Here is a 20,670-nt window from a genome sequence, read left to right as displayed (position 1 = left end):
TATACTACAGATACATTTGTTATTGTCCTATATATAAAATAAGATACACGGGCAACCAATAATAAATTTATTTTTAATAGAATTAGAAAATACAGAAACGCATTCAAAAGTAAAACTTTTAGGAGAATTATCAAAACCTTTTGAAATAAAAACAGTAGTAAGGCAAGGAGAAGGATTGTCTCCGAACCTCTTTTTTTTGTAGTTCTAAGAACTACAAATTCATAGGAATGTAAAAAGTAGGAGCTAAAGGAAAATTCATCCTCGTTAACATCCTTGGGTTTGCAGTAGATTTAGTAATTTTGGCTAAAAATGAAGAAGAAATAAGAATGCAAGAATTAGAAAAAATGTACGAATAAAATAGGTTTACAAATCTCCCGTGAAGACAGAATGGTTTTCCAGCAGTAAAAGTAATAGAAACAAAATAATCAAAGTTTCAGAAAATAAAATCATTAAAAGAGAAAATAAATTTAAATATCTGAGAGAAGTAGTAACACCAAATGTTTTGGAAAAGGAAAAAATGAAAACTAGAGTAAGAAAAATGCAAGTGACTTTTCATTTAACAAAAAAAATTATACATATAACAAAAAATCCCTTTCAAAAAATGCAAAATTTAGACATTACAGAACAGTCATTTTACCAGAAACCCTATATGGAGCGGAATTTTTGCAATGTTTCAAAAATTAACATAATTAAAACCAAAACAAAAATTGCATCGTTTAAATAAGTAGACAAGGATTTAAAAATATTAAATAAGTGAGAAGAAATAATTGAAAATAGAAACACAATTAGAAAAGTAATAGATGAATAAATTTCCAGAAAAGATGAAAACTAAAAATTAAAATGTAGTGAAGAGAGAAAGAATGAAACAATTTTGGAAAAGATGAAAGAAGTCTAAAGCTGAGCAACGTGATCATTAGATGATCCAATAAAAAAAAATGAGAAAAATAAAACAATCGAGATATTTAAAACATCCTTTCAAAGAAGTAAAGGTTGTATTATTACAACGTTTAACTATTTAAATTACCAGCGACTTTAAACAGTTGCTATTAATCTATACTTATGCAAAAAAAGATAATTAAAACAGTACCTTTAACTTTTTCAATATTTTCAGTTTCGACCAACAGAGATTCAGGAACACCCCTTACACTGATATAGACCACTCCAGTCCCGCTCATGATTCATTATTAAACCTGAAAACGAAATATAATTATTAAATAAACTATGATCATATACATACAAGTGCGCACGCACACACACATTTGTTTTCTATGATAAATATGCGAACAAAAACAGTTAACAATCAATCAGTACATTAAATATGTAAGTAGAAATAATAATGATGATATTAGCATTGCAAAACAATATGTGAATGTTATATATAAAAAGTTAAAACAGTTTAAAATTAAATCTATGACAAAATCAATACCTATATTTCAAACAAATAAGCAAATATATTAAACAAAAAATAATTACAAATGAATTTCTAAATGAACAATTCTCGAACAACATGAAAACAATTGAAAATGTGTACTGTTTTATATATAAAATGGTTTTGGGAATATTTTTATTGCAGGCTGCAATAATTCAGTATGATGACTTAGTCAATAAAACTTATCAATTATAGATATTCAAACCATTGTTTCCACATCTACGTGAGCAAAAAAAACTACTTTTACTATTTATCCCATCAATATACATCCCGATCATCTGATATATTTTTGACAGTTTTAGTGAAGTGAGATGTTCGAACTTAGCAACTTTAAAATCGGAGTTGACAATATTATCATTCAAACACTAAAAATTAACATTTGTAACTTCCGCAAAGAATAAATTATTTTACTGATTACAGGCATAAAACAGTATGTTGAAATTCATCTTTATCAAAACTATAATTCCTTAAAATGAAATAAAATCTGGAATCAATATTCAAGGAAAAGATTTTTCAAATTTTTTACCTAAAATCGCTTCATGTTCTTCGGAGTAACCCGGAAAATTTATGTAAAAGACATATATATATATATATATATATACAGGTCATTAAATTTTACTACCATTCCAGAAATTTCATGTGCGCAATACAATGATCAAAAGTTAACTAAAATACTTATTACATAACACGGGTCATACACTACCAGAAATCGATAAAAGATAAAATTAAAGGAATCGAGTGATGAATTTAAAGAATAAATTAATATGAATTAAGAAATTTATTGATATAAATTACATTCTCAAATCTTTCAGCCACTTTAAAAAAAACGGAAAGTAAGGTATTGAAAAGTTGAATAAGTTGAATAATACTGTTAAAGGGCTGTCTCTTAATAGGGTTATAATATAAAAGTAAAGGAAAAACTGTACAGAATCCTCCGTCATTTAGAAAGGTTTTATTTAAATAGGCAGGCGGGAGACCTGACATAGTTATTCTCTTTTAAAATAAAATGTTTGTATTCAAATACAAAATAAAATGCATAAAATTGTAATAAATTAAGCACAGAATATTCATCCTATTAAGTACTTCGTATAAAAGTAAAAAATTACCATTCTATCAAAAAGTACCTATTACTTATACGCAATACAAAATAATTTAGCTTCGTAAGATAATTCTTAGACACCGTTTAAAATACAATCGTGCAGATGGTACTTGGTTGTCGTAAACCATGGAAAAGTAGCAAGGAATTTGGTGGAATGGAGGTGGTATGGGAAAGAAATGTGATTAGTAAACGGTGTCGGAATTGACGGTGGTATGAAGGCGAATAAAGACATTACAGAATACAGGCGGTACGTAATACGATGACATGTAAGATGGGAGAGGGTATTCGGCTAATTTTCCATGTGTTTTCCTTATAACTTCGTATCATCTGCGAGAAAGAAAAGGCGAACGGTGTAGAATGAAAAAGGCGTGACGGAAGGAAGTACAAGGAAAATGTAACGCCGATGATGTCGAGAAGAGGCGGGGAACAATTCATTTGGGAGAGTGGCCGAGGGTGGTTGACATCGGATAGGGACGGGTCACAGGACGAAGGCGAACACAATGTACCATAACATAAGACAGCTTTTACCATTATTAAACATGCAACCGGCGAACGTACTCCAACTCCCTCACTCTTTACTAAAGCTTTCCAAAGAGACCGACTTCATCAGTCAATCGAACAGCAATTCGAAACGGTTCTCACTAAATACTGCGGGCACGACCTGAAGTCAAACGATCCGTTAAATTTAACCGTCACAAATAACTGATGACTACGATACTTTAATCCCGATAACACGATTAATACTCTTAAGTAGCGGTGTTTTTACTTTAGTAAATAAAATCTCCACCTTTATCGGATATGGATCCATCGTAATTTTCTGAAGATTAAAAAGAAAAAAATCGTCTCTGTAAGAGGTAGGAGATCACCAATTTTGTTTGTAAGGCTAGAGAAAGATGATGTTCAGTAAGAAAAGGGTGATTCGATTTGTAAAGACGCGAATGACCAAAATTTTAAGAAAATGATGAGTGATAAAAACTGAGTTATTCAAAAGGAAAATTAAAACATTCGAATACGTAAATTTCTCTCATAAATATCGAATGCGGGATAAATTTCCAAAGAAAAAGTAAAATTAATTTTTTACACCGTTGAAGCATTTCAGCTAATGATAAACATGGAATTAATAAAATGTACATTAGCTCATGCATTTACCAAATTATAATACATATAGCTCAGTTAAAGTACTGGCTTATAATAGATGTTAATGAATTTTTATTTATGCGATTTATATTATATAACGATAATTAAAATTTTACAAAAAAATTGATTGAGAAGACAAATTCGTGTAAATAAAAGTGTTAAATGAGTGTATAATCGATCATTTTGTAGAACTGAAGGATTGACACAAATATAGAATCATTATTGGATGATTCTATATTATCATAATATAGAATCATACCATATACTATAATATAGGGTATAATATATTTGCAAACATTTTAAACGAGATCTTACCATAAACATTTTTTTTCGTCATTAAAATTCTATTTTAAACTATGATTTTTCGAGTGAAATTAAATCTATCTTTTGAAATTGGTCTTGTAATTAAATTCAAGCGAAATCGATTCCAAAGAAGAGGATATTTAAGTACTTTATTTAATACAATTCTGTTTTTTTTCTTCATTGAACCCAAAAGCCATTTTACGCCGTTTATTTTCTAGTGGTCCGTGTGTTCTCTAACGACAAATCTTCCGGTGTAATAGTCTTTTATTAAAAATACGGTTAACGTTTTTCTTTTTTTTTAATGAAGTAAAAGCGATTCTATTACGATTATACTTTTTGATAAAACCATAAAAGAGAGTTTCCACGGTCGATTTCAGGGCGGGCAGGAAAGGACAGCTTGAAACGGGCAAAAAGGAGGGATTCAGGAGGACGCAATCTAATCCCGGTTTCCTGTAATCCTCCACCTGAGAGCTTACACAGAGACACCCTCTCGTGGCAAGAAATAATATCCCAGGGTAAATACCCCACCGGTCCGGTATAGCGCACAGACTCCTACTACAGTCTGACAGAAAACAATGTATGTAGTGCGGCCGATACTACCCCTCTTACAAAACTCTCAGATATTTTCTCCTTTAGCCCGACCGCTATACCTTACGGATCACTGTCCGTTAAACTGTTGACAAATTTTATCATTATCTGAGTGATGAAATAGATCACGCAATAAAAAATAAAACTAATCCTTTATTAATTTTACAATAGAGCATAAGATAATTAAACTAGATAAGATAATTAAACTAAGCTCCTCAAAATGTAAACGAATAATTTATGATTTTTGGTTATTGCAAACTTATTGATATTCATTTAAAGATAATTCAAATTTCCAAATTTAATTCATTTTTTAAATACATTTTCAAACCACTAATGTTTTAGTAACAAATTTTCAGTCTCGTAACTTCATATCGAAATTTCCGTCTATTTTTTAGTTTCATTAATTTATATTATTAAACTATAATTCAATTCTCAATAATCAGCCTAATACTGCGTTTTAATGTTGATTTTAACTTAATTTTGTAGTGAAATTTAATTATTAACGTCTTTTGGAATAAGTCTTTCGATTACATAATTTGTTTGATTTTGAAAATACTACTTATTTTACGACTCGTAAAATAAGCAGTATATGGCAGTAGTCTGTAAGGATTACTTGAAGAAAAGGGCTTAAATTGCGGCACAAAAAGCAGAGAAACCTATTTAATAAAGATCTGTGTCGATTTTGGAACAGAATCTCACTGATAACGGACACATTGTTTCGTCTGAGGATGTTTGATGTGTTCAAAAACGAAGCTCCACTAAAAAACTACGTCGTATAACTACGATTTTAAAAATAGTTTTGTACAACTACCATGTAAAGTTAGAGGAATACGCCATTAGATTATGTTGGAAAGTGAGCCGTTTTGGATGCTTCACGCCTAAAGAGAGACGATACTTCTACATACGAGTACGTGAAGATGAGATGATTCATAAATATTGTATATCTAGCCGCATCCACTCTAGCGAGTAGTATTACAAAAATAACTGAAAAAATAAAATTTACATAAACTGTCAGGATATTAATTTAAACTGATATTATAGTAATCATTGTGTACTTTTACTTAATTTTCCTGAAAATATCTCCGTGCCAGCAAACATTATATTAATATAATAAATTCGTTGTTTAACGTTACGCCCAATTATTTCAATATGAATGTCTGTCTCTATTAAATAATTTTAAATGAAACCGATATTAATAATTTTAACGTAAAGAAATATTAAAAATTTATTTACACGAAATAAATATAACCAGGGATTTTCAAAAATATTTCAATAGGCAGTTTGTTTTTCCTCCTTCGTTAAGATTATTCAAGAGAATATGATGCAAACACTAAGCGTTGTAGAATTACATAAAACTGAATAAAATTTAAATAAACATACGTGAAGTTGTTTTGAAAGCGCTGCAGCAACATTTTACAGATACAAAACAAATTAAAACTATTCTATAGATTTCCAATTTTTTTTCAGATATGTAATTTTATTATTGTTCATTGGACATGTATTATAAGGTAAATAAAAAAATATAGAAATTAATAATTTCTTGTCAAAATGTTAAAAATATTAATAACTTTCTCTTCTGTAACTGTAACTTTGTTCATTCTACTGTAAAAAATTAATTACACCTCAATTTTTTTTAAATATAAATCGGAAATATTTTTTATACGGAAAAAGCAAGAAGTGCCATGTAGATCGTCTATATATTTGTATTATGTTACGAAATTTACTAATTACTGACAAGCATGCTTACTGTTAAGTTACAACTAACTTTTTATACTTTTATTTTCCCATTTAAGGTTCCATTTTATAGAAAATAAGAAGCGAGACCTTTCATCAATAATTACGTATATCTTCTCATACTATCATGTCCGTAAACATCATCAACATGTCAGTGACGGTGACTAAAATTGAAATATATCGTGACCTATCACAGACAAAAATCTACATCTGCCCTCCCAACATACTCACGAAGAAGAATTCTGGGAATTGTTTTCAACAAAATTAAAAAAATATGTACATTTTCAAATAAAAAATGTTCGGATATATTTATGTAAAATTCCACAACTTAACAGATTACTTAAAAAAATATATATATATATTCTATTTTATGTCCTGTTGCACTTCCTCAAAAATATTTTTAAGATAGAAAAAACTAGCAATGGTGTTACGAAACTTTCTTGGGACATGGATTAATTTTTCCAGCATAGATTTTAAGCCTTCCTCAGAAATGGAGGGCCTAATGTCTTTCCGACCTAATTCTTTATTCATTCATTTATCTATCTACTAATTGTAGTTCAAAAAACAATAAAATAGTTACCTGCAATGATTTGTTAGCATTTTCCAGTATGAATTCATAAACAAAATATCGAACTGTTTGGTAAAGCCATAACCTATTATGAATCGTAGTTACAATAGCAAATTATAATCGTAATTATATTATCTTAAGGAAGAGCTTGGACAATATATTCAAAAATATATTATCTGATATATACATAAAAGTCTAGTGGTGTCTGTAAGTCTGTTACCTTTCATGCAAAAGCTATTCAACCGATAGAGTTGAAACTTTGCAAGATCATAGGTTTTATATCTGGAAAGAATATACGACTATTACAGTTACGAAAAGTTTCACCATTTTAAGCAGGTGGCCGTTTAAATGACTTGCGATAACAACCGGGTTCTGGTCTTTGCCAATATTCTTATACTTTACTATGGTCAAACTTTTAATCAAATAAAATTCGAAAAGCACTTGCAGTATATGAAATTAAATTTTCTACAAAAAGTATTTCTGTTTTTCGATATAGCTGTCTGTTATCAAGAAAAGTAGCTTTAAAGATGTGACGATGCACCGCCCAAAGGTTGGGCGGCTTACCCAACACAGCCATTGCCACTGTTACTGTTCTCACCTGTCTCCCGTTACTTGACTAAAAAACATAAAATAAAAATTAAAAAACAAAGTACGGTGACCTCCACGTGCTGTTTTTTATCAGTACGAAGGACGGGTATCCAACTATTTTTAAGATGCAGGCCGACTATTCGGAAACCCGCATACTTCAGAAAGTTTTGAGTAGTTTTCTGATCAAACTGTTGCGTTGAAATAATTACAACACACCTATAGTTTTTTAAAACTGAACAGGTTTTTACTCTTATTTACCAGTTTCATTCTCACAAGAATAAGGATGAACGCACTGGGTGTCTAGGAAGCGGAGTCCGCTGGCTAGGCAGCTAGATTGAAATTAAAAATGACGCTTACTCTTTTAATCATGTTGTATGCTGCAGTGTAATATATTATTTTATTTTTATTAATGATTTATTTTATATTAATCGAATAAAAGTAATTTATTTGATTTTACATTTCACTATTGATTCCCTCTTAAAAACATGTAAGAGAAAAAAAAGCCAGTTTCATGATAGTTCCCGAAACTTTTGTGTGAACACTGAAAATTTGATGACGCTTAATTTTAAAAAAATCAATTAAAAAACCTCAACAAATTAAAACCGTAAAAGATTAGAAAACTAGTTAATCATTTTTTAGTGAGAATTTTTTTTGGCTATTTTTTTAATAGCCAAAAAATTCTTTTTTAAGAATTTTTTCTCCTTCAGTTTTTAAGTCCTTCCAACTTCGATATATAAGATCCTATCTACCTATCCCTCCGCCAATTTTTTATAGGTAAGTACTAAGTAATATGTATTAAATTTTAACTTTTCAAAGATTATAAACTGTTCCGTTTTTGATAGTGTTTAACTTTCGATTAGCATTCTATAATAGAAATTTAACAGTTTTATACCCGGGGATATAACAAAATAAACTATAAAAATAATATTAATAACACATAAACCAAAATTAGAAGAGTCCTCATTCGTCATATCTTGATTTTTAGTCATACGTTTTGCTTTACTACAAAAACCAGGAAAGTAAAAACATGATAATTATTCTTAAAAGATTCCTTTATATAATAGATGATGTAATTACTGTAAGTTAAGATAAATTGAATCGAATTACATGCGGTATCCATCGGGTTGGTTTAGTGGTGAACGCGTCTTCCCAAATCTGCTGATTTGGAAGTCGAGAGCCCAGCGTTCAAGTCCTAGTAAAGTCAGTTATTTTTACACGGATTTGAATACTAAATCGAGGATACCGGTGTTTTTTGGTGGTTGGGTTTCAATTAACCACATATCTCAGAAATGGTTGAACTGAGACTGTGCAAGACTACACTTCATTTACACTCATACATATCATCCTCATTCATCCTCTGAAGTATTATCTGAAAGGTAATTACCGGAGGCTAAACAGAAAAAGAAAGAAATAGTTACATGCGGTAACGAAAATAAAGTGTATCGTAAATATAATAAGTTTGAAATTTCAAGAAAAAATATAAAAAATTAACGCTTAAAGGCCTTCTATGAAGCGAGGAATATTGAATTTCCTGTACGATATTATTGATTACGTCACACTTCCATACAATCAAAACTCCGTTAATTTAAAACACGCACGCACGCATACTTGCAGCCAATGTATATACGTCGCTATGCAGATATATATATATATATATATATCACTATAGTATATAGTATATATAGTACCACTATATGCGGGCACATTGATACAAATACAGAAAGTATTAACATAACAATCGATAATAACAACGAACTTAGCATATGCTATCTTAGGTTTTCCACTACTTTTCGTACTCGCAGGTGTCAAATAACTGTACAATAACAGTAGGTAAATTTTAATAAAATAAGGTGTGACAACTGAATTTAAGTAACGAACTCCACTCTTTTTGTAAATATGCTTTTACCAAAAATATAAATAAAATTTGTAGAATGTCATCTCGTAAAAATCAAATTTCGAGCTAGGCAAGACCACAATATTCATGAATAATATTTTCTGATAAATAACAAGCTGAAGCCAAATACAAAATTAAATAATTTTACATGATCCTACTCGATCATTATTACATGAAACTTCGAAAATTAATTTCTCAAAACCAGTTCCTACGATCGTAATGGTGCATAGAGTACTTATTTTTAGTAGGCTATATAAGAGTACTTCTATCATCTGAAGACAATTTTCACACAATAATTGAAGAGAAAAATAAATCTTTCAGTTGAAAATGTTTAACGTTATTAATAACTAATTTATAATTACTGATTAGAGTTAAAATGATGTTGATATAACGAAAAGTTTTCATAACAATCTTTTCAGAAAAAAAATATATCAGCATTCATATAAAAAAATTGCTACAAAAATGAATAATTATATATTCACAAGTACTGACATACAGAATCTTCTAGAGTCCCTGAGAGGGATTTCGCATCATCTTAAACTTTTTTTCTTTTCAAAACTTATAATATTTGAGAAACTTCCACTTCTGTTAAATCGAAAGGCAACTATCGTTATAATTAATGTTAGATAGTAGTCGTACCTAAAATTGTAATTTTCTTCTAGATTTGTTTTTCTTTCATTTTATTTTTAGATTTAATCAATAAATGTGATTTACATGTGTGATAAGTTATATCACAGATGTGATTTAAAAAAAACTTTTTTGAAATTGCAAGATGTTTTTATCTTAACCCCGACTTAGTCGTAGGCTATAATTAATAGCTCGGAGGCCTCTAAAGCACACATTAAAGTTGATAATTAATACATTTTATTAAAAAGCCAGTTTATATATATATGTATATATCAAAATAAATATTAATTTATAAAATAAAAATTAATTCATCCCTTATTTTTCTCCATGTTTAATAATTCCGTAGAGATCTTTGCTTTCTCAAACGTTTCGTGGAATTAATTTAAAAAAATAATTAAAATTATAGAGAGGTACGTATACCGCCCAGACACTGATATTAAATATCAATAATATTTTTTATACCAAAGACAAGGATGGTAATCATTCTGTTTTTATTTTAAATATAACTTTCATAAAAATTCTAAGGAAGTAAAGATTTCTGCGAGAGCAGTAAAGGAAGAACAAAAATTTAAGTAGCAAGTGGGGAAATTAATTTTCACAAATAATTATATTCTGCTTCCAGGATGAAATTTCCTAGACTTAACATACATAAATTTAACAAAGTAACATAAATTTACTCATTTCACAAATTATTATACGTCTACCAAGAGTTTCAATAGATATTTAAATATTCTAAGAGAGTGGCATATTGCCATCCTCTTGGTATCTTATAACTGTTTCGGCTAGTCCCGTTTAAGATTTATTTTATCCCACATCGCTATATCATATTCATTTCCTGTTTTTGATAATCACTGGTTAGATTTTTTTTTTTTCATTGTACTCTGACAACACACAATCTGCTTCAAATTCTAAAACGTTAACTCTAATCTAACAACTTTATAAACAACAAACAGCAAACAGCACATATTTTGGATAGAAATATAATTTTTTAAATAGGAATTTAAAAGCAATTCGTCTAAAACATTACCATTCATGCTGTAACTTGAAAACGAGTGGTTATTTTTTTTCCTTATTTTCATTTCTAAAACATGTTCTGGAATTCTTTCTGTTTTTTCGTGAAATATTGTATACAAATAAATAGTGGGTTTCGGTATTTCGATATTTATTATGAAAGACGAGGAAAAGGAAAAAAACGTTTTCACTAATAATGATGATGATATTGCAGGGAATAAGAGACATATACGATTTAAAATAATTGTGGGGTGAGTGAGTGAGTGAGTGAGTGAATGAGTGAGTGAGTGAGTGAGTGAGTGAGCTAGTGAGTGAGTGTGTGTGTGTGTGTGTGAGTGAGTGAGTGAGTGAGTGAGTGAGTGTGTGTGTGTGTGTGTGTGTGTGTGTGTGTGTGTGTGTGTGTGTGTGTGTGTGTGTGTGTGTGTGTGTGTGTGTGTGTGTGTGTGTGTGTGTGAGTGAGTGAGTGAGTGAGTGAGTGTGAGTGAGTGAGTGAGTGAGTGAGTGTGAGTGAGTAAGTGTGAGGGAGTGTGATTGTGAGTGAGTGTGAGTGAGTGTGATTGTGAGTGAGTGTGAATGAGTAAGTGTGAGTTAGTGAGATTGTGAGTGAGTGTGAGTGAGTGAGTGAGTATAGAGTAAAACAAAAATATACAAGTATAATGTATATATTGGAACAATACAAAATACCGAGCAGTATTATAAAAGAACACATGATACTGATATAACATGAAATACAAGACAACACCGGTATACAACACCGAATACAATATTACTTTCAAAAATCATTACAGCTGTGCAAGCAACTTTCTTTATTAATTATAACCGGAAATCCGCCCTTCTGACGCACGTATGCGACAGAATTTTTTATTAATTGAGTAAGGTTATATTCTTAACAAATTTAACGAACTACATATGGTAAATTATTGAATTTTTTAAGACTAATTTATTTATTTTTTATTTATCAATTTTTTGTGAAGTGAAATGTGTATTCTTTTTATTTTGTACAACTTTGTTAGTTCCGAGTATTAACTTTAAAACAGTTAAAATTATTCTAACGTAACTCAATGTGTAACGTTACAATAAAACAGATCGCCGTATAATTACTCATTGAGTAGTGTAATCAAGAATATTTGTTTAAAAATTTAGCTATTTATTATTATTTTTACCACAAATAAATTAAATTAATAAATTTGATATAATTCGATGATCGTTGATCAATTTTAACGAAATCTACAGTCAAATTTTTAATAAGGTTATTCCCGAAAACGTTACCGGCGTAATTTTTTATTTTATTTAAAGATAAACCCCAAGTAAATTGTAAATATTAAATACCAGAAATAAATAAATATTAATTGCCAGAAAATAGTAAATAAACTAAAGTATAGAATACGATCATTAGGTAGGTCTTTTAATAGAATGAAAAACAAATAATGGTGACTCACAATTTCGTTGTAATTTAGTTAATTTATTTCACTGCGGGCGGTTTGAATAAGGGAAATATGATTCCCCTCACGGAGACAGAAAAGCTTAAACGAGAAAAACTTTTTTCATCACTAAAAGTACGCTTTGAATAAGGAAGGAAATATGACTCTCATTCGTAGAATAAATAGATTAATTTGTTACAGACTTTCTTTATTAATACCGTTACATTAAAACAGCAAATTAAATTTCATCTTTAAAAATAGACTAACCAGATATAAAAATAGAATTTATATACTTCAGGATATCGAATGTCCAAGATTATCTAGTAATAAGTTCCCGACAAATCGAAATCTTAATTGTATGTATGTATGTGTGTGTGTATATATATATATATATATATATATATATATATATATATATATATATAAATATGTATGTGTGTGTGTGTGTGTGTGTGTGTAAAACAAATTAAAGTTTATTCTGACCAGCTTTTTACTGTTTCTTTCCAGCAAGTCTGAACGGTAAACAGATAGATCGTCGCATCAACTCAAGTCTCCCGCAGGAGTCTTTTAACATTTTGCCATTGCAAATAGTTAGCAATCTTACCCTTCATTTGTTGTTCTTTCCGTTACAACGGATTAAGTAAATACCGCAATTGAAAAATAACATGCGCTACATTTCAAGATATCCTATCAATTTTTAATCTTCTCTCGGTAAAATAGAAAAGAGTGAACGGATTTAAAGTAACCAGGTCATGGAGTAAAAAGTAATATAGTTGAATGTATAGTTTCATTAATCCCATATTTAGTTAAAATTTAAGTATTAATAATAATAGGTCATGTACTGCTATTTTCTCTTACTGAATGGATCACAATTTATGCTAACATATGTTACATATAAAGTTGACACAAATAAAAAAAAAAATAGTGATGAAACGGTTGGTTTTATCTATATATATATATATATATATAAATGTATATAATCCTACAGTAGAAAAATTCAAAAGTGCAGTTATTTATCAATTATATTAAAATATATAATGAAGATCATGAACTTTGTAAAAAGGCGAAAAGTAGAAACAATTTCTATCGGGTTAGTCCTTGAAATAATGTTTGTCATTTTATTTATATCAAAATGTTATACAAACAAAAAACTTTCAGCGACAATATCATCTAATCTAGCGTTGGTTTCATGAAACTCAGGTCAGATTTTTACGTATTTTACAATGAAATGAACTTAAAATTATTTAAAAAATTCTTATCGTAATAAAAAACGTTATAATTAAATAAAAACATTATTGTATTCTGTAGGAGAATAAAGGGTATCACTAATTTTTACGAAATTATAACGATTTTTTAGAGAAATGAAAGTGACAGTGCATAAATAATTTCCTGAAAAATTAAAGTGACGAATAACAGAGATTATTTTTATTTCTTTAGTTCCTAAAATACCGTGGTTAATGTCAACCGTTTTGATTTTTTATTTCAATTTCATACACAGAAAAATATTTGAAAAATCAAAACAAATGATTTGAAAATTCAATAAAAATCAGGTCAAACATTCAGTTTTTATTAAGGAATAAGCAGTCATGCCACGTGAAAAAAATTATAATCATTTATTCCCAAGATTAACTTAGACCAATCAGTTAATATTTTTTTCTAAAGACATTTATTTTCATTCTGAGCCTAATTAGTTAATGATATGCTGAGAACGAAAAGTACGTATAACAATGGATCAGTTTTTTAAAACCTTACAGCCGCTTCTAAGTGATTATTCATATCACTCCTAGGAGTTAAACCTCTATTGAGTGCATTACCTCAGTAGGTACTTTGGTACCTATTGAGTATTGAGTTAGATCCGCTCATTAGTTAAAATCGATTTTTTTTAAACATATTTCAACTCATCAAATTTCTACATCCTTCCTTAACCGTAATATTCCGTCACAAACATGTAAAGTTATTGAAATTTTTAAGAAGTTAAATTTCATTTTTCTTTAGAAATAATCTGAAATAATCTAAAGGTGAGCCAAAAGATTTATATAATAAATTTCTTAAAGTAAATAGCAGGAATCACCATAATATTTATGAAAATTTAAATATTTATGGAATTAACTAAATGAATAATTAATAAAGGAATTCATTAACATCAGTTTTAATAAATTTTCTCCCCTAAGTAGAAAGAGTTTCATTGGTAAAATACTTTACTGACATGCATCTGATCCTCCTCTAAGTAAACATTAAAGTCTGAATCAATTTTACGATGACTAATTATGTCAACATTTTTTTACGATTACTACTATTTTTCCTTTTGCCCGAGTGTTTAATTTAAAATCGGTTCGAATTTGCCGGAACCAAAAGTACATTAGAATTTTTAAAAAATGACATGCAGAGAGGGGCTTTCATTAAAATCCCGCACAGAACAGTAAAATATACAACAAACATAATTGAGTACATTCAAAGATGAGTCCAAGGAATATTGATAAAGTACAAAACAAAAAACACCAAACAATAGTGTTGTCAATCACACAAAGAATAAATAATCAAACAGTGAAACAAATCAAAGAACCAACAAAATCAACGAAATAAAGTATTTTGACAATGCACAGCACCCTAGGTTAACCGATTCATCTCAAATCTCGGAGAACTTACAGACCCAGTATATACACTAGATTTAGATTTTGCCTAACGTCCTCGCTGTTATCCAAGTGTTAACCGCGAACCAGTACACATGTTTGTTCAGTCTTCTTTTGTATCTTGTAATGAATCCTCGTATCTCCTCTCAACCGATTGGCAATCCCAGATTATCGTGTATTTCAGTGTTTTTCGCAAATCACGGTGTTTCTGTTATATTTCTCAATATTTTTCTCTAGAATCGCTGTACGACTTAGATGTTAATATCACTTTTCCGTGAAAAATGATATTACGGTGATTTTCAGCAGCAGGATTCTGCTTAACAGCAGCATCCTTTTTTCCCTGACATGAATGTCGGTCCTGACATGAAATTTTTAAACATCTCGTTTTTAATAGACCTCAGCAACCGTTTTAATCTACAAGCAGCCCTGCTCAAAGATGTTCTACACTCAGGCTTTTTGTAGTATTGCCATCTCCTTTTATGTCTCCTCTTGGTAGAAATAAGATCCATAACCTCCCATAAGATCCATTATCTCCCTCAGGGTAGGTCGTACCTCCCTGTCTTCCATGTCTATCCTTTGGTGTCGACCGCCAACCTGTCTTCTGCAGGACTGCGTTTTCTATTTCAGCACTACTTTTCAACCGAACAGGCATACTTAATCCACTTCTGATAGAAGCTCCAGTCGGTTCTGTTATTGTGTAGGACAAGTGGTTTGTTGTTTTTACTACCTTGTTAATGGTAAGAAATATGGCTGAATGATCATAAATCGAATCAAAGCTATTTCTTCTAACTTCAGTGTACATCGGTGAAATTTATTTGAGGTAGCAAAAAGATCTAATAAGTCTAGGCCTTTCGTCGGTCTGACTGCCAATACGTGGCTTGCATTCCAGAAATGACATTCAGGCGCATGTTAGTGATGCAATTCCTTAAAGCTCTCCCCCGAGTAGTGATGATCCGGGAGACCCAGATAGGATGTTTGCATTTCAGTCACCTCCTGCTATAAAATGGGTACCCAGCGTCGAAAGGAATTCAAAGAACAAGTCATCCCTAATCACATGGCGGAAGGACAATAGACTGAAGATAATCTTAAAGATCCAGTCTAGTCAAGGATCTCTATTGCATGTATGTGGTCGGTCCCGTACTCTGCTGTAGATGATCCTTTATAACACTTCTGACGAATATTGCAGAACCCCCATGCGCCCTATCACCTGGATGCTTAGTTGTATACGTAAACCCCGGAGGCGAAAATAATTATGACTAGTGAAGTGTGTTTCGAAGATTAATGTAGCGTTCACTAACTCGGAAAACACCAATTCTTCAAATTCCTGACATCGACAAAAGAGACCATTCATATTCTAGGCAGCAATCCTGTCAAATCTAGTCATCAACGGATTTTTCCAATCTCCGTGATGAGTAAGCTTATAAGATTATCTACTTACTTAGAAGAAACTCTAAATTACATGTTAGCTTCTCCAATTTGTGAGCAGAGTTGCAGACATTGCCCTCAACATCCACAGTATATGTTTTCGGACGAGGGTTAGAAGGTGTTGTTAAGATTTCCAGTTGTTTCTTGACCAAAAGTAGGAAAGCTGGCGTTGCCCAAATATAACGTGGCTCGTTTCTTCAGATTTTTTAGTGAATTAATAGTACATGACTTTTGGACATGCTGGGCCCTTAGCCTCTGCTTCGTTCCAAGATTTCTTTATACACCCTACGACCTTTGTAGTTTAGCACAGTGATCGGATTGGCAGTACTAATATAATACTAATAAACTAATGTTATAAAACATTTATTTTCTGTCGATTAAAAAATTATCCATTTAAAATTATTCAGTATGAGCAATAATTCTAAAATAATGTTTCTATTTCGTCCACGATAAATTAAAAATTCAGAACACAATAATGAAGTGCTAAACGCAATATGTATTTAAAATATTTATTGTGCAAGATATTGTAAGAACCATTATTTCACTTATTTCTGATTAGCTCTTTGAGTAAGCTGTAGTAAGCCAGCCTTCATTATATTAATTAGAACTTTCACTGTCTAATGTTAATCCTCTGAAATCAGTTTTCTTCATAGAAAGGCTTTTATACCGGGTCTACGTTTCAATATAATCACATCATCCGACATCCATTTTTATGACAACGAATTGCGAGTTATACCGCATTAATTTTATTATTTCAAATGAGTTCAACTGTTCAATTTCTGTATTTCTATTTCAGATCAAAAATATGTAAATGACAACCTACTATATAAATTTATTCCTCTAGTTACATTTTTATTTATTTATTTTTGTATTTTCTATATCAGGATATTTTTTTAAATAAACCATTCGAGTAAATCATGTTGTAAACTCGATTTATAATCTTATTAATATTTACAAAGAATGATTAATAACTGAATAATTCATCTACTTTTAAAGGTAGAAATTTAATTTTTTCATTCCAAACGCGTTGTTGTGTAAAATTGGTCGGATTCATTAAAGCAGCATAAACTGGATACATATGGATAAAATTAACTCACATAAGCGCCCACGAGTAGATATAAAATCTCATGTATTTTTATTGAGCTGTTCCAAGAGATATTGCGTATACCTCATCGCCTGGTCTATCATCCAATGCAAATCAATCAAATTTTAACAATATTGTGAGCAATAGGCCTGTGCATAAAGTCTATTATATTATTAATGTTGGATTTGTGTCGGTTAAAAGTTATCATTTTCAAGACATACTGATATAATAGTGTCTATTGCTGTAAAACGTTACGCTTAATCCAAAGAATAAATTACCATTTTTGTTGAATCCTTAACTTCATTCATTATATGATCAATAAATACTTGAATATTTTATATCTACGTGTGTGGGCATCTATGAGTTAATTGTAATCATATGTGTGCACAGTTTGTGTTGCTTTAACGAATGTGACCAGTTTTACACAATAACGCATTCTGGACGAAATGATTATATTACTCCCCACAAATATAAATAAATTATATATACTATTAATTATAATATAGCTATTGTCGCGTATTTCGCGGCTTGATCAGGATATTGAGAGGTTGACAATTTATATGATTACAATTTATTGATTTAAAATACTCATAATTACATCCAGACAAATTAATAATAATAACAATGGTGATAAATGCAATAATGTTAATAATAATGTGACAATAAAAAAATTAAGGAACACAAATATATTAATATAGTAATTACAACCACAATAACAATCAGGATAATAGTAGTAAACGATATTAATATAACATGACAATAACAACAAATCAAACATAAAATACATAACAAAGTACATGACATAATACATAATTAAAACCGTAAGTATGACATCAAAACAGAGCGTAATCAACAAAGATTAATAATCAAGATATTACACATCAAATAGTGATTAATGTCATTAGTAAATAATAAATACAGATTACACACAAGATAGAGTTCAAAATAAATAATCGTTTGGAATTTATTCCAAGTAGACAAAATAGAAAACTAGACCCATTAACAAAAGAAACCGCTAGTCTTAACCCTTTTTAACCACTAGTCTTGTGTTAACAAACAATCGTATAGTATTCATTTGCATATACCTTTGCTAACTACCGTAACAGTTTATGATTGAAGTCTATTCCATTATTTCTTTCACTTATAAACTTACAGTTTTACTTCATCGATAGTATTTCTTGTATACTTGAATTTACTCGTGGCGTCACCTTATTTGTAACGAACTGGATTCAGGAATCTCCTCACAGGACTGATGTCTCGCACTCTCGTCTCGCAGACTCACACCTGTGACTCTCCTCGCTGGATCGTCGTCGTACGTCTCGCTGGACTGATTAGCAGAACTCCGCTGAACCCACACAACCAACCGCCTCTCCTCGCTGAACTACTCGCAGAACTGCCCATGCAGGACTGACATCGTGACGCCTCGCAGACTAGTTCTAATAGAACTGCTCTTTAGCTGGTCTTCCTGGGCTATTTATACTGAGCCTCTTTGTCGTAGGATCGGACCCAAGTCGAAGCGTGAGAACAGACAACCGAGGCTGTTGTTCCCATGAATTCCAAACCTGGTCTCTTCTCACCCTACAACAGGTGTTCATTGTGTGGTAGCGGGCACTATAACAAAAAACGATTGTAAAACGGACCTATACTTTACAAAAAGGGTTCTCCTTATTGTCCCTTTTCGGATTCCTGAAATTATTATACTTCATATTCTTTCATAGTAATTGGTAGGAATCCGTTACTCAGGCCCGCTATACCAGTCTTCTTACAATATATTTACTATATTATCCATTTTTATATTCCTTTTTAGTAAAATATTGTATCAGTTCTATTTAGTTTCATTACGTGCACTGATAGTTTAGTTTTCATATTCCATACTGTATTTTAATATTCATCCAATTCGGGAGTGAATCCTTTTTACCGTTTCCGTCTATCTGATTATTGTTACTAGAATAATTATGCTTGATACTACTCCACTTAATGTAATTTAAGAAAAATATTTACATTAGTAACGATAGAATCTATCTAGAAGTTCTCGAAGTATTTTACGCATAAAAATCCTTCCAACTATGAGGATGAAACAAGATCTTCAGAATAAAATGTATTCTGAATGAGAACAATTCCCAATGGCACAAAAACTAGACTTACAAGTGAATTTACTTTTTCTTTTATTCAAATGAAGATGAATTTTAAAAGAACTTGTTGCTTTAATAGAGATGTTGTATATTATATAAAATGTTGTTGATTACTATTAATCTTTAACGACAAATTTATATTTTCGAACAAATTTAAATCAAAGAGTTTTAGCAAAGTTCCTCAGATTAACAGCCAATAATAATCGGTGGTAGTAAAAATAATGATTTTCGAGGAACACTATATTCATATACATATAAAACATGAATATTTAAATTTCTGTAACTGGATTTTTCTGCCACAATATCCTTTGATGTGATATAAACTAAATTTTTGTTGTTGCATTTATTTCTACTAATACACGAACATAAAGGGAAGAATAACTTAACACAATTAAATTACATCCAATATATGAAGGTATAAAAAACATAGCTTTTTGTAAAATAAAGTTGAAGAAGAATTTATTAAATTTTTGTTAGCTTATATCTTTGTCATACATATACAATAGTAAAAGGCGGGAAATTGTTTTTTTACAAAGGGTCCTAAAATAAAAAATGAAATGAAAACACAACACACGTCTACCCAGAACTTGCCAAGAATTAAACCCAGTGCTAACGATTTAATAACCAGTATATTGTACCAACTGACCGGCAAATATTTTACCATAGCACATCATGAACAACTAGATCTAACTAAATAAGATAGTTGGCTGGCCCCTGTGGCGCGAGTGGTAGGGTCTCGGCCTTTCATCTGGAGGTTCCGAGTTCGAATCCCGGTCAAGCATGGTATTTTCACACACACTACAAATCATTCATCTCATCTTCTGAAGCAACACCTAACGGTGGTCTCGGTGGTTAAACAAAAAAAAGATAGTTGGAAACTCTGGAATAATGTAAATGTTAGAAGAAAAAATATCATTGATAAATTAGAAATAGTTTAATTAAAAACTTTAACATTTTCGAATTTTACACAAAATGGTAGTAAAGGAAAACTATACATCGT

General features: G+C 30.4%; 1 protein-coding gene across 1 annotated transcript in view; it reads right to left on the bottom strand.

Moving 5' to 3' along the window:
* Pde9 (phosphodiesterase 9) overlaps positions 1 to 20,670 on the bottom strand; it is a 503,564-nt gene that overhangs the window by 218,982 nt on the left and 263,912 nt on the right. Inside the window, exon 5 of the mRNA XM_075357846.1 lies at positions 1,088 to 1,190. Within this exon, the coding sequence (XP_075213961.1) occupies positions 1,088 to 1,175 (88 nt within the window). The 5' untranslated portion in view covers positions 1,176 to 1,190. The remainder of the gene's footprint in view (positions 1 to 1,087; positions 1,191 to 20,670) is intronic.

Source organism: Lycorma delicatula, chromosome 2 (assembly GCF_047948215.1).
Source record: "Lycorma delicatula isolate Av1 chromosome 2, ASM4794821v1, whole genome shotgun sequence".
NCBI classification, from domain to species: domain Eukaryota; kingdom Metazoa; phylum Arthropoda; class Insecta; order Hemiptera; family Fulgoridae; genus Lycorma; species Lycorma delicatula.
This window is presented reverse-complemented; position numbering and strand designations above follow the sequence as displayed.